At 44.7% G+C, this 16,085-nt stretch overlaps 1 protein-coding gene across 1 annotated transcript in view; it reads right to left on the bottom strand.

The window, feature by feature from the left end:
• The window catches only part of LOC144685707 (programmed cell death protein 4-like), a 33,762-nt gene that overhangs the window by 14,205 nt on the left and 3,472 nt on the right, over nt 1–16,085 (bottom strand). Inside the window, exons 2-3 of the mRNA XM_078550507.1 lie at nt 6,563–6,805; nt 1,102–1,199 (exon numbers count right to left, since the gene is read on the bottom strand). Of these exons, the coding sequence (XP_078406633.1) occupies nt 1,102–1,199; nt 6,563–6,805 (341 nt within the window). The remainder of the gene's footprint in view (nt 1–1,101; nt 1,200–6,562; nt 6,806–16,085) is intronic.

Here is a 16,085-nt window from a genome sequence, read left to right as displayed (position 1 = left end):
ATGCAACAACCTAGAAAATCTGTTTTTTCTGATGTTGATTTAGGAATAAATACCAGCCAGAACATCAGGGATAACTCCCCTGCTCTTCTTCGAAATAGTGCCATGGCATCTTTTACACCCGACCCAGCAGGCAGATGTGGCCTCAGTTTAACATCTTACCTGAAAGACGGCACCTCCAACAGTGCAGTGCTCCCTCAGTGCTGCACTGGAGTATCAGCCCTGGAGTGCGACTTGAACCCAGAAGTTTGTGACTCAGAGGCAAGAGTGCTACCTACTGAGCCACAGCTGACATCCGACATGAGCATTATATAATACTGGGTTAGAATTGCTAGGTGAAAATATACAATAAAGACAGGCATGCAGCTGAAAGCAACAGGCTTTTTGTGACAACAGCATGAGAAGTAGGAACTTCAATTGCCAATGTAGGTAGAGGAACTGCTTCCTTGGCAATAAAGACTGGAAGAGATAAAGAACTCAAGTGCATACACAAGAAAGAATAACAGCAAATAAACTAAATGATAGCAACTGTGTGAGTAGGATACACACAGGGAGGTAGTGATGACATTATGGTACACATATTTGTCCTATAGAATGAAGGTAATGAAGACAACAACAATCAGAAGCTCAAAATGGGACTCTTCAATCTAACCTTTCTGAGACGACTGTAAGCAGCAGAGACATTTTCTCCTGGAGTAAGAGAGTATTACTGGTACCTATAGACACTGCATGTAAGGAGTTCATTATCTCATTGACTGAATTTAATAAAACATCAACCAGACATTTTCAGTGTTCGCTTGTCGACAAACTTTTATCAAAGGTAATATCCCATAATATTCACTCAGATGTGCAATAGGCAGATATGAAAATATCCTACAATACCTCCATATAATGGCACCTGGAATGAATGGCAATAGCTTCCACAAGCCCCTAAGGGAAAGAGGGGTATCTGACAGCACTCTACATAAATCCAAAGTTCTGGAGTCTTCCACCAGGGAAAGTTTCTCTGACTATATCAAGTCATTGTAATATTTTAAACACAGAGACACAGACAGCACAGGTCACCCCTTGACTGTTTTAAATTTGAGAGCAAGCCAAGAATACCTGTTTATCGTCGTCATAGTTGGGATCACGGATGTCGGGCTGCTCCACATCATACACCTGAGCTGCAGCACCCCAGACGCCTTTGCCGCCAGCACCTCCTTCAACACACACACAACATCTGCATCAGATCAAGCCTCACATTCACTGAAGTGAACTGTGCAACCTTTCAGCAGACACCATGTGAATTACATAGCATCAAAAGAATATACAACACAGAAGTAGGCCAAATGACTCAACCAGTCCATCTCACTGTTCATGTTCCACTCAAGCTTCCTCCCAGCCTTCCTTATCTTAATTACCCTTTACTCCTTCCTCCCTCAGATGTTTGTATTCTTGCTTTTTAGCAGAATATTTTTCCTGTTGACCCTGTTTTAAGCGCTTGCCATTGATGTTCTACAGCACTGTTTGCTAATATTGTTGTCCATTTCATTTTCCCAACTTCTATTCTCTGCCCCTTAAAATTGACTTTTCTCCAAATTATTAACCCAGCCTTTGTCATGCTTGTGTTCTTCTCAATTATCTTAATTTCATCTCATATTGTTTCCCAATTTTTCCTTCTCTTATTTGCTCCGCTTCATTCCCTATTAAGAGACCCAGCAACAAAATCTCCCTTGCTGGGTTTCTTAAACACTGGGTCAAAAAGGAGTCCTGTCCACATTGTAGGAACTCCATTCCCTTTTCTCATTTATCCGCCTCGTCTGGCCAATTATATTAAGAGTAGTTGAAAAGCCAGCATGATTATTATTCTATGCTTTTACCCATTTCCCTAATTTGTCTGCATATTCCTTCTTCCATCTCCCTTCCACTATTAGGCAATTCGTAGAGAGGAACATAGGAACAGGAGAAGGCCATTCAGCCCGACGAGCCTGCCCTGCCATTCAATACAATCATGGTTGATCAAACACTTCAATGCCTTTTACCCACAGTATCCCCATAACCCTTTACGTTATTGTTAATCAAAAATCTGTCAACCTCTACCTTAAACATACTCAATGACTGAGCTTCCATGGCCCTCTGGGGTTGAGAATTCCAAAGGTTCACAACCATCTGGGTAAAGAAATTTCTCCTCATCTCGGTCCTAAGCAGCTTCCCCTTTATTTTGAAATTGTGTCCCCTGGTTCCAGACTCCCCAACCAGGGGAAACACCGTGTCTATTCCTTTAAGTATTTTGTAGGTTTCAATGAGATCACCTCTCATTCTTCGAAACTCTAGAGAATGCAGGCCCAGTTTTCCCAATTTCTCTTCATAACACAGTCCCGCCATCCCTGGAACAAGTCTGATGAACCTTCATTGCACTCCCTCTATGGCAATAACATCCTGAGGTAAGGGGACCAAAACTGCACACAGTACTCCAGGTGCAGTCTAACCAAGCTTCTATACAATTGAAGCAAGACTTCACTACTCCTGTACTAAAATCCTCTTACGATAAATGCTAACATTCTGTTAGCCTTCCTAATTGCTTGCTGCACCTGCATGTTAGCTTTCAGTGACTTATGGACAAGGACATCCAAGTCCCTTTGTACATCTACACTTTCTAATCTCTTACAATTTAGGAAACACTCTGCACTTCTGTTCCTTCTATCAAATTGGATTACTTCACATTTTTCCACATTATACACCATCTGCCATGTTCCTGCCCATTCGCTAAGTCTGTCCAAATCCTCCTGTAGCCGCTTTACATCTTCCTCACAACACACATTCCCGCCTAGCTTCGTATCATTTGCGAACTTGGAAATATTACATTTGGTCCCCACATCCAAATCATTGATATATATTGTGAACAGCTGGGGCCCAAGTACTGATCCTTGCTGTACCCCACTAACCACAGCCTGTCAATGCAAGAATGACCCATTTATTCCTACTCTCTGTTTCCTGCCTGTTAGCCAATCCTTAATCCATGCCAGTATATTGCCTCTTATCCTATGTGCTTTAGTTTGCTAATCAGCCTTCTGAAAATCCAAGTATACTATGTCCATCAATTCTCCTTTATTAATTTTGTTGGAGTGTTTTGAGGATGTTACCAACAAGTTCGTCAAACATGATTTCCCATTCGTAAATCCATGCTGACTATGCCCAATCAGATAATGTTTATCCAAGTGTCCGTTTATCACATTCTTTATAATGGATTCTAGCATTTTCTCTACTACTGATGTAAGGCTAACAGGTCTGTAGTTCCCTGTTTTCTCTCTCCCTCCCTTCTTAAATAGTAAGGTGACATTTGTTACCTTCCAATCTTTAGAAACCATTCCAGAATCTACAGAATTTTGGAAAATGATCACCAATTCATCCACTATCTCTACAGCTACCTCTTTCAATACTCTGGGATGCAGAACATCAGGTCCTGGGGGCTTATCAACTTTCAGTCCCATTGATTTCTCCAATACACCTTCTTACCTACGCTAATTTCCATCAACTCTTCATTCTCCCTAGTCCCTTCTCTAAATCTGGGAGATTTCCTGCATCTTCCTCAGTGAAAACAGACACAAAGTAATCATTTAGCTTCTGTGCCATTTCTCTATTCCCCATTATGAATTCTCCTGACTCTGCCTGTATGGACCCACATTTGTCTTAGCCAAACGCTTCCCTTTTACATACCTATAGGAGCTTTTACAGTCCGTTTTTATGTTTTTTGCCAGGTTGCATTCATATTCTATTCTCCCTTTCTTTACCAGTTTCTTGGTCTTCCTTTGCTGTATTCTAAAAACCACCCAATCCTCAGGTTTACTACTACCTTCTGGCAAGATTATAAGCCTTTTCTTTTAATCTTATACAATCCTTAACTTCCTTTGTCAGCCACGGTTGATTGACTTTTTTGGGGGTATTTGCACCTTGAAGGCATGTATAGGTGCTATAAGCTATGTAATAGTTCTTTGAAGACTATCCATTGCCAATGTAGTCATACCTTTTAATGTATTTTCCCAATCCACCTCAGCCAATTTGTCCCTCATGCCTTCATAATTTCCTTTATTCATCCACGAGTGTGATTGCTCCTTTATTGTCTTTTATCTTTATTAACTTGGATTCTAATTTTGTCTTAATGATGGTTGCATCACTTTTTATACTGCCTGCAGAGATAGCAGGTGCATTAATTATAGTCCTCCAAAACTCATTATCCAGAAGGGATCCAGTTTATTAAAAAATAGCTAATGTAACACCTTTATTCAAGAAAGGAGGCAGACAGAAAGCTGGAAACTACTGGCCAGTTAGCCTAACATCTGTCATTGGGAAATTTCTCAAATCCATTATTAAGGAGGTTATAGCAGAATACTTAGAAAATCATAATGTGATCAGGCAGAGTCAACATGGTTTTATGAAAGGGAAACCATGTTTAACTAATTTATTAGAATTTTTGAGGAAGTAACAAACAACATGGATAAAGGGGAACCAGTGGATGTGGTGTACTTGGATTTCCAAAAAGGCATTTGATAAGGTGCCACATTAAAGACTACTACACAAAATAAGAGCTCATAGTGTAGGGGGCAACATATTAGCATGAATAAAGGATTGGTTAGCTAACAGGAAGCTAACAGTAGGGCTAAATGGGTCTTTTTCGGGTTGGCAGGATGTAACAAGTGGAGTGCCACAGGGATCAGTACTGGGGTCTCAACTATTTACAATTTATACCAATCACTTGGATGAAGGGTGTGAATGTATGGTTTGATGGTGACACCAAGATAGGTAGGAAAGTAAATTGTCAAGAGGAGGTAGAGAGTCTGCAAACGGGATATAGACAGGTTAAGTGAGTGGGCAAAAATTTGGCAGATGGAACGTAATGTGGGAAAACGTGAAGTTGTCCACTTTGGCAGGAAGAATAGGAAAGCAGTATACTGTTTAAATGGAGAAAGATTGCAGAATTTGGTGGTACAGAGGGAAATGGGTGTCCTGGTACAGGAATCAAAAAAAGTTAGTATGCAGATACAGCAAGTGATTAGGAAAGCAAATAGAATGTTGCCATTTATTTCAAGAGGAATGGAACATAACAGGAGGGAATTTTTACTGCAACTGTACAGGGAATTGGTGAGACCATATCCGGAGTAGTGTGTACAGTTTTGGTCTCCTTATTTGAAAAAAAATAATTGCATTTGAAGCAGTGCAAAGAAGGCTGACTCAACATATTCCTGGGATGAAGGGTTTATCTTATGAAGAAATGTTGGACAAGTTGGTCCTACCCACTGGAGTTTGGAAGAATGAGAGGTGATCTTATTAAAACATGAGATCCTAAGGGGACTTGATAGGATAGCTACCAGGAGGATGTTCCCACTTGTGGGGGAGACTAGAACTAGGGGGCAAAGTTTTAAGAACAAGAGGTCTCCCTTTTAGGAGTAAGATGAGGAGATTTTTTTTCCTCTCAGAGGGTCATTAGTCTGTGGAATTCTCTTTCCCAGAGAGCAGTGGAGGCTGCGTCATTGAATTTATTCAAGGCAGAGTTAGACAGATTTTTGATAGACAAGGGACTCAAGGGTTACGGGAAGCAGACAGGAAAGTGTAGCTGAGACCACAAACAGATCAGCCATGATCTTATTGAATGACAGAGCAGGCCCAAAGCGCTGAATGGCCTACTCATGGCCTAAGTGCTATGTTCCTATGATATCATCTCTAATAAGTACAGGTACTCCAGCTCTCCCTTTTTTTCCCCCAAAATACATTATACCCTGCAATGTTTAATCCCAGTCCTGATTTTTCTATAGCCATGTCTCAGTAACCATTAGCATAGCTGGTTCCTCAATGTACTATTGCCTTCAGCTCTCCTGTATTATTACAGACACTGTGTGCATAACTTTGCAGACAGTTTAACTGCATTTTTAATAGCAGTTCCTCTTGATGTATTTTTAATCATCTTGTAAAACTATTGTTCTATAACTCTATTTATTCCCTGGCTATTTATGTCCTCTATTAGCATCTTTCCTGTTTCATTTATATTTCGACTGGTTTCATTTCACGCACACAGTGAAGCATCGGGGGTGGAGGGGTGGGAGATGCTCCCCCTGGTGGTTTGCTGAGCACCTGAATTGAAACAGTTTGTGCCAAAATGCTCCTGGCGCAGGAGTAACTCCTTGGTTTAACCATTGCTCCATTTGCACTGCTCCTTCCTGTGCCTTCACAACACAAGCTGTTGGCACATGGCATTTATCAACCCATTTAAGGCACCCCTTAAAGTAAGGTCACTTCTAACTCTGAATTCACCTCCCATCATCGCTTAAGGAGCCAGGCAGATTACTTGCTGAGGCAGGTCCAAGTGTAATGATGATCCAGTACAAAACCTTTAAAAAAGCCTCAGTTGGAGTATTGTGTATTGTCTTGAGCTCCATACTATAATGAGGACACTGAAGCATTAGAGAGAGTACAACTCAGACACTGTGTGGTAATAAGGAAATAGAAATATGAAGACAGGCTTACAATTTACCCTCGAGCTTCAACATCCACCCCCCTCACCCATCCTGACCTGAACTCCTGCAATTACCTTTCTTCGGAAGTCCCCGGCCTTTCCCAGATCGCGATTTCTTGTCTCCCATTTTGCCTTTAGTGCCAGGAGCCTCCGCATTGTCAGAGAAGGACTCGCGGCCAGACTCGGAGTCACGCGACGAATTCTTCCTCAACTTCCTCTTGGCCTTAGCACTAAGACGTGCTTCTTGCAATTCCCCCTCCCGGCTCCCAGCTTGCTTTGCTTCATTTCCATCTTCGGTCAGAGGGCAGGCGTCAGCCGCTGCAAAAAATGACAACAATGACATGCATTTACATACAAACATATGAAATAGGAGAAGTAGGCAATTCGGCCCCTCAAGCCTTCTCTGCTATTCAATAAGACCGTGGCTGATCTGTTTGAGTTTTAAGTTCGATATTCCCATCTACCCCTGATAACCTTAGATTTTTGTTAGGCAAGGGAATCAATCTACCTCCACCTTAAAAATATTCAATGAAAAATATTCAATTAATATAGCATCTTTGACATAGCAAAAGATCCCAACATGTTTCACAGGAATGTTATTAAATAAAAGTTGACACTGAGACAAAGGAGAAGGTATTACGAGAGGTGACCACACATTGGTCTAAGAGATAGGTTTGAAGAAGCACCTTAAAAAGGAACTGTTATTTTTATTTCAGCACCTTTCACAATTCCAATGTATCCCAACTCACTGTACAGTCAATGAAGCACTTCCAAAGTGTAGTCACTGTTATAATCTTGGGAAATGTGGCAGCCAATTTGCACATGGCAAGCTCCCACAAATAGTAATGCAATAACGACCAGATAACCTCTTTCTGTGATGTTGGTTGAGGCATAAATATTGACCAGGTCATTGGGGATAACTTCCCTGCCTTCTTCACAATGTTGCCAATGGAATCTTTTGCATCACGGGAAGGGAAGCTCAGACTAACTTCTCATCTGAAAGACAGCACCTTCCAAGAATGCAGTGCTCCCTCAGTGCTGCACTGGAGTGTCAGCATAGGTTTTGATGCTGAAGCCCCTGGAGTGAGATTTGAACCCACTGAGTCATGGCTCATGATTCTGAGCCAAAGGATTAATGCTCCTGACCAACAGGCAATACTAGCAGCTCATCCCACTCCCACATCCCGTGACCTCTCTCCCCTGCAGTTGGTGCCAAGTTAGGGAATTTCCCAATGGCAGGATCTAAAGTTGACCTCACTGTTATTACAAACCAGCTGGAGCTTCCTCTGCCTGTTGCAGGTACAGCACAGAGGGATGCCATTCGACTCTTTGAAAGAGGTATTCATTTAGTCTTACTCCCTTCAGCCAGCACAAAAAAAATAAGAACTTAATATAAAAAATATAGGAGCTGGAGAACAGCCATTCAGCCCATTGAGCCTACTCAGCCATTCAACACAATCATAGTCAATCTTCTACCTCAACTCTGCCTTCCTCTATCATCTCCATATTTGTTTTTTTTATTGTTCATTCATGAGATGTGGGCTTCACTGGCTGGGCCAGCATTTCTTGCCCATCCCTAGTTGCCCTTGAGAAGGTGGTGGTGAGCTGCCTTCTTGAACTGCTACAGTCCATGTGGTGTAGGTACACCCACAGTGCTGTTAGGGAGAGAGTTCCAGGATTTTGACCCAGTGACAGTGAAGGAACTGTGATGTATTTCCAAGTCAGGATGGTGAGTGACTTGGAAGGGAACATTCAGGTGGTGGTGTTCCCATCTATCTGCTGCCCTTATCCTTCCGGATGGTAGTGGTCGTGGGTTTGGAAGGTGCTGTCTAAGGAGCCTTGGTGAATTCCTGCAGTGCATCTTGTAGATGGTACACACTGCTGCTACTGTGCGTTGGTGGTGGAAGGAGTGAATGTTTGTGGATGTGGCGCCAATCAAGTGGGCTGCTTTGTCCTGTATGGTGTCAATCTTCTTCAATGTTGTAGGAGCTGCACTCATCCAGACAAGTGGGGAGTATTCCATCACATTCCTGGCTTGTGCCTTTTAGATGGTGGACTGGCTCTGGGGAGTCAGGAGGTGAGTTACTCGTCACACGATTCCTAGCCTCTGACCTGCTCTTGTAGTCACAGTATTTATATGGCTAGTCCAGTTCAGTTTCTGGTCAATGGTAACCCCCCCCAAGGATGTTGATAGTGGGGTAGTCAGTGATGGTAATGCCACTGAACATCAAGGGGCGACGGTTGGATTCTCTCTTGTTGGAGATGGTCATTGCCTGGTACTTGCGTGGCGCGAATGTTACTTGCCACTTATCAGCCCAAGCCTGGATATTGTCCAGGTCTTGCTGCATTTGGACATGGACTGATTCAGTATCTGAGGAGTCACGAATGGTGCTGAACATTGTGCAATCATCAGCGAGCATCCCCACGTCTGACCTTATGATGGAAGGAAAGTCATTAATAAAGCAGCTTAAGATTGTGGGGCCTAGGACACCACCCTGAGGAACTCCTGCAGTGATGTCCTGGAGCTGAGATGACTGACCTCCAACAACCACAACCATCTTCCTTTGTGCTAGGTATAACTCCAACCAATGGAGAGTTTTCCCCGATTCCCACTGACCCCAGTTTTGCTAGGGCACCTTGATGCCACACTTGGACAAATGCTGCTTTGATGTCACCTCACCTCGGGAGTTCAGCTCTTTTTCCATGTTTGAACCAAGGCTGTAATGAGGTCAGGAGCTGAATGGCCCTGGCAGAACCCAAACTGGGCATCAGTGAGCAAGTTATTGCAAGTGCCGCTTGCTAGCACTGTTGATGACTCCTTCCATTACTTTACTGATGATTGAGAGTAGACTGATGAGGTGGTAATTGGCCAGGTTGGATTTGTCCTGCTTTGTGTACAGGACATACCTGGGCAATTTTCCACATAGCCGGGTAGGTGCCAGTGTTGTAGCTGCACTGCAGCAGCTTGGCTTGGGGTGCGGCAAGTTCTAGAGCACAAGTCTTCATTACTATTGTCAGAATATTGTCAGGGCCCATAGCCTTTGCAATATCCAGTGCCTTCAGCCGTTTCTTGATATCACGTGGAGCGAATCGAATTGGCTGAAGACTGGCATCTGTGATGCTAGGGACCTCCGGAGGAGGCCGAGATGGATCATCCACTTGGCACTTCTGGCTGAAGATTGTTGCGAATGCTTCAGCCTTATCTTTTGCACTGCTGTGCTGGGCTCCTCCAATATTGAGGATGGGGATATTTGTGGAGCCTCCTCCTCCAGTCAGTTGCTTAATTGTCCACCACCATTCACGACTAGATGTGGCAGGACTGCAGAGCTTAGACCTGATCCGTTGATTGTGGGATCGCTTAGCTCTGTCTATCACTTGCTGCTTATGCTGTTTGGCATGCAAATAGTCCTGTTTTATAGCTTCACCAGGTTGACACCTCATTATCAGGTTTGCCTGGTGCTGCTCCTGGCATGCCCTCCTGCACTCTTCATTGAACCAGGGTTGATCGCCTGGCTTGATGGTAATGGTAGAGTGGGGGATACGCCGGGCCATGAGGTTACAGATTGTGTTCGAATACAATTCTGCTGCTGCTGATGGCCCACAGTGCCTCATGGATGCCCAGTCTTGAGTTACTAGATCTGTTCAAAATCTATCCCATTTAGCATGGTGGTAGTGCCACACAACACAATGGAGGGCATCCTCAATGTGAAGGCGGGACTTCGTCTCCACAATGACTGTGCAGTGGTCATTCCTACCGATACTGTCATGGACAGATGCATCTGCGGTAGGCAGGTTGGTGAGGATGAGGTCAAGTATGGCTTTCCCTCTTGTTGGTTCCCTCACCACCTACTATGTCATTTAGGACTCAGCCAGCTCTGTCAGTAGTGGTGCTACCGATTCACTCTTGGTGATGGACATTGAAGTCCCCCACCCAGAGTACATTCTGTGCCCTTGCCACCCTCAGTGCTTCCTCCAAGTGATGTTCAACATGGAGGAGCACTGATTCATCAGATGAGGGAGTGCTGTATGAGGTAATCAGCAGCAGGTTTCCTTGCCCATGTTTGACCTGATGCCATGAGACTTCATGGGGTCCGGAGTCAATGTTGAGGACTCCCAGGGCAACTCCCTCCCAACTGTATACCACTGTGCTACCACCTCTGCTGGGTCTGTCCTGCCGGTGGGACAGGACATACTCAGGGATGGTGATGGTGGTGTCTGGGACATTATCTGTAAGGTATGATTCCGTGAGGATGACTATGTCAGGCTGTTGCTTGACTAGTCTGTGAGACAGCTCTCCCAATTTTGGCACAAGCCCCCAGATGGTAGTAAGGAGGACTTTGCAGGGTCGACAGGGCTGCTATTACCGTGGTCGTTTCCGGTGTCCAGGTCGATGCCGGGTGGTCCGTCCAGTTTCATTCCTTTTTTGTGACTTTGTCGCGGTTTGTTACAACTGAATGCCTTGCTAGGCCATTTCAGAGGACAGTTAAGAGTCAACCACATTGCTGTGGGTCTGGAGTCACATGTAGGCCAGACCAGGTAAGAACGAAATATTTCCTTCCCTGAAGGACATTAGTGAACCAGATACAACGATCGACAATGGTTTCATGGTCATCAATGGACTTTTAATTCCAGATTTTTATTAAATTCAAATTCCACCATCTGCTGTGCTGGGATTCAAACCCAGGTCCCCAGAGCATTACCCTGGGTCTCTGGATTACTAAGGTAAAAGCAAAAAACTGCAGATGCTGGAAATCTAAAACAAAAATAAAAATACCTGGAAAAACTCAGCAGGTCTGACAGCATCTGCGGAGAGGAACACAGTTAACGTTACGAGTCCGTATAACTCTTCAATAGAACTAAGGAAAAATAGAAAATATTTCACCTCTTTTCTATTTTTCCTTAGTTCTGTTGAAGAGTCATACGGACTCGAAATGTTAACTGTGTTCCTCTCCGCAGATGCTGTCAGACCTGCTGAGTTTTTCCAGGTATTTTTATTTTTGTCTCTGGATTACTAGTCCAGCGACAATACCACTATGCCTTCGCACCCGCCCCTGTCTCTTAATCCCCTTAGATTTTGAAATACTATTGACCTTTGTTAAGAATATAATTAATGACTGAGCATGCACAGCTCTCTGGGGTATTCCACAGGTCCACAACCCTCTGAACAAAGGAATTCTTCATCTCAGACCTAAATGGTTGACCCCTTGTTCTGTTTTAATGAGCCCCAGTCATGGACCCTACAGCCAGGGGAAACAAACTCTCAGCATCTACTCTATGAAACTCTAAGAATTTTATATGTGTAAGTGGTTCCCGTTCCCCTCCTACACTGGTTCTTTCACTTTAGGATTTTATAGAGAACAAAATTGCACAAACACAGGGTTCGGCTCAACTACAAACTTGCTGCTTTTTAGAAATAAATGTCCTAACACCCTAATACGAAACTCTAAACTGGTTTAAATGACAACACCTCAATTGGTTTTTCCGATTTAAATCCCTCCATAATTCAACCTCAGCTCCCAACCAAAACCAAAGTCACCACAACTTATTAGGAAAAACCTTTACTGGAAAAACCACAGGCAAAACGCCAAATTTCTGCCCCATCTGTACTTAGTTCAACTCAAACAACTCAAACCCCCTAGATTTGGTCGTTACTCTAATCTATCAGCCCCAATACCCCTCGGATTTGGCTGATAACTTAATCCTCCACATGGTTGGTCCTTCCAGTGAGAACATACAGCGAGCCTGGTTGACCCTTCCTGACCCTCCTTCTTGACTGCAAAGCCAAACCCTTCACTCTTGTCCTTTTTATGATCATCCTTATCAAAATATCATGAACACATTTCCTGAGGCCATCCTGCTAGATGGTTAGTGCTTAGCACCTTCTTTGATCCTTCAAGTCTGTCCCAGACACACCTGCTCAGTGCTGATGTCGTTTCCACAACTGAAAACAATGAATCCCACCAAGGTGAGGTATCCCTGGCTCCAAAGCTGATCTTTATGCGAAGGGTTTCTCTCCTTCTGTGACAGGAGTGAATGGATGAAAACAAAAAGCTAAAAGCTACTGCGGATGCTGGAAATCCAAAACAAAAACAGAATTACCTGGAAAAACTCAGCAGGTCTGGCAGCATCGGCGGAGAAGAAATCAGTTAACGCTTCGAGCCTTCATGGCCCTTTGGCAGAACTGAAGCATAGTTAGGAGAAGGGAGAAATATAAACTGGTTTAAGGTGGGGGGGGGGGGGGGGGGGGAAGAGACGTTGAGGGTGTGGTGATTGTGGAGATAAGCAGTGATAGGAGCAGATAATCAAAAGATGTCACAGACAAAAGGGTCAAAGAGGTGTTGAAGGTGGTGATATTTATCTAAGAAAAGTGCTAATTAAGAATGGAAGACAGGATATTCAAAGTACAGCTCTAGTGGGGGTGGGGTGGACAGACTAACAAGGTTTTAGTTTTAGATTTAAAAATAATGGAAATAGGTGGGGAAAGAAGAATCTATATAAATTATTGAAAAAAAAAAAGGGGGGGCGGGGGAGGGGGGAGAAACGGGGTGGGGATGGAGGGAGGGGGAGTTTAAGATCTAAAGTTGTTGAATTCAATATTCAGCCCGGAAGGCTGTAAAGTGCCTAGTCGGAAGATGAGGTGCTGTTCCTCCAGTTTGCGTTGGGCTTCACTGGAACAATGCAGCAAGCCAAGGACAGACATGTGGGCAAGAGAACAGGGTGGAGTGTTTAAATGGCAAGCGACAGGGAGGTTTGGGTCTTTCTTGCGGACAGACCGCAGGTGTTCCGCAAAACGGTCGCCCAGTTTGCGTTTGGTCTCTCCAATGTAGAGGAGACCGCATTGGGAGCAATGAATGCAGTAGACTAAGTTAGGGGAAATGCAATTGAAATGCTGCTTCACTTGAAAGGAGTGTTTGGGCCCTTGGACGGTGAGGAGAGAGGAAGTGAAGGGGCAGGTGTTGCATCTTCTGCGTGGGCATGGGGAGGTGCCATAAGTGGGGGTTGAGGAGTAGGGGGTGATGGAGGAGTGGACCAGGGTGTCCTGGAGGGAACGATCCCTACGGAATGCCGTCAGGGGGGGGTGAAGGGAAGATGTGTTTGGTGGTGGCATCATGCTGGAGTTGGCGGAAATGGCGGAGGATGATCCTTTGAATGCGGAGGCTGGTGGGGTGATAAGTGAGGACAAGGGGGACCCTATCATGTTTCTGGGGAGGAGAAGGCGTGAGGGAGGATGCGCGGGATATGGGCCGGACACGGTTGAGGGCCCTGTCAACGACCGTGGATGGAAAACCTCGGTTAAGGAAGAAGGAGGACATGTCAGAGGAGCTGTTTTTGAAGGTAGCATCATCAGAACAGATGCGACGGAGGCGAAGGAACTGAGAGAATGGGATGGAGTCTTTACACGAAGCGGGGTGTGAGGAGCTGTAGTCGAGGTAGCTGTGGGAGTCGGTAGGCTTGTAATGGATATTGGTGGACAGTCTATCATCAGAAATTGAGACAGAGAGGTCAAGGAAGGGAAGAGAAGTGTCAGAGATGGACCATGTGAAAATGATGGAGGGGTGGAGATTGGAAGCAAAATTAATAAATTTTTCCAGGTCCCGTCGAGAGCATGAAGCAGCACCGAAGTAATCATCGATGTACCGGAGAAAGAGTTGTGGGAGGGGGCCGGAGTAGGACTGGAACAAGGAATGTTCCACATACCCCATAAAGAGACAGGAATAGCTGGGGCCCATGCGGGTACCCATAGCCACACCTTTTATTTGGAGGAAGTGAGAGGAGTTAAAGGAGAAATTGTTCAGTGTGAGAACAAGTTCAGCCAGACGGAGGAGAGTAGTGGTGGATGGGGATTGTTGGGGCCTCTGTTCAAGGAAGAAGCTAAGGGCCCTCAGACCATCCTGGTGGGGGATGGGGGTGTAGAGGGATTGGACATCCATGGTGAAGAGGAAGCGGTTGGGGCCAGGGAACTGGAAATTGTTGATGTGACGTAAGGTGTCAGAGGAATCACGGATGTAGGTGGGAAGGGACTGGACAAGGGGAGAGAGAAGGGAGTCAAGATAACGAGAAATTAGTTCCGTGGGGCAGGAACAGGCTGACACGATCGGTCTGCCAGGACAGTTCAGTTTGTGGATTTTGGGTAGGAGGTAGAAGCGGGCCGTCCGAGGTTGGGCGACTATCAAGTTGGAAGCTGTGGGAGGAAGATCTCCAGAGGAGATGAGGTCAGTGACAGTCCTGGAAACAATGGCTTGATGTTCTGTGGTGGGGTCATGGATGTTGTCTGGGGTCATTTGGTTGTGACAATGGTCTCCTTCATTTCTTAATTAGATTACATGATGGCGGTTATCTTGTGGTCACTGCTATGATGTCGTCTTAAATTCCAATCCTTTTAATAGTATCAGTTCTGTTGTGATGTTGGAATGTCTGAGATTAACCCCCGCCCCACAATGTAGCCTGCCTTGGTGCATTTGTTTTGAAGCTGGGCTTTCATTCACAGTGCTTGTGTCTGTGGGGGTTTTGGGGTTCTTCCATCACATTTTATATAGGCCAGCTGCAGGGGGTTCTGATCCCACATGTGTTTCAATAAGATTACCTTTTATTCTTCCAAACTCCAGGGAATATAGGCCTAGTCTGCTCAATGTTTACAGTTTTGGCCTCCTTAAGGAAGGATATATTTGCCTTAAAAGGGAATGTAATCAAAGTTAAGTAAACTTTTCCTAGAAGGCTTTGTCCTATGAGGAGATATTTTTTCCATCATCAATCAGTTCCAGGACATCACTGCAGGAGTTCCTCAGGGTCGTGTCCAACCATCTTCATCAATGACCATCCTTCCATCATAAGGCCAGAAGTGGGTATGTTCGCTGATGATTGCACAATGTTCAGCACCATTTGCGACTCCTCACATACTGAAGCAGTCCATGTCCAAATGCAGCAAGACCTGGACAATATCCAGGCTTGGCCTGACAAGTGGCAAATAACATACACACCACACAAGTGCCAGGCAATGACCATCTCCAACAAGAGAACACCTAACCATCGCCCCTTGACATTCAATGGCATTGCCATCGCCAAAGCTCCCACTCTCAACATCCTGAGGGTTACCATTGACCAGAAACTGCACTGACCTAGCCAAATAAATACTGTGGCTATAAGAGTAGAACAGAGGCTAGGAATCCTGTGGTGAGTAATTCACCTCCTGACTCCCCAAAGCCTGTCTACCATTTACCAGGCACCAGTCATGACTGTGATGGAATACTCTCCACTTGCCTGGATGGGTGCAGCTCCAAAAACACGAGTAGCTTGACACCGTCCAGGACAAAGCAGCTCGCTTGATTGGCATCCCTTCCATAAACATTCACTCCCTCGACCACTGATGCACAGTGGCAGCAATGTCTACCATCTACAAGATGCACTGAATCTATCTGGATTGTTGGCTCATGTTCCTGGGATTCACATAAGTTCAAAAAAATGTTCAACATACATTTTATCCTTATGTGTGTCAACAAAAATTTCTGTGTGTTTTACAGACAGCGTACAGAAGGATTAAAACATGGTTCAGGAAGGAATTTGAGGAATCCTTTGAAAGCCACCAGCAAGAAAGGATTCA

This window comes from Cetorhinus maximus, chromosome 10 (assembly GCF_964194155.1).
Source record: "Cetorhinus maximus chromosome 10, sCetMax3.hap1.1, whole genome shotgun sequence".
Lineage (NCBI taxonomy): Eukaryota > Metazoa > Chordata > Chondrichthyes > Lamniformes > Cetorhinidae > Cetorhinus > Cetorhinus maximus.
This window is presented reverse-complemented; position numbering and strand designations above follow the sequence as displayed.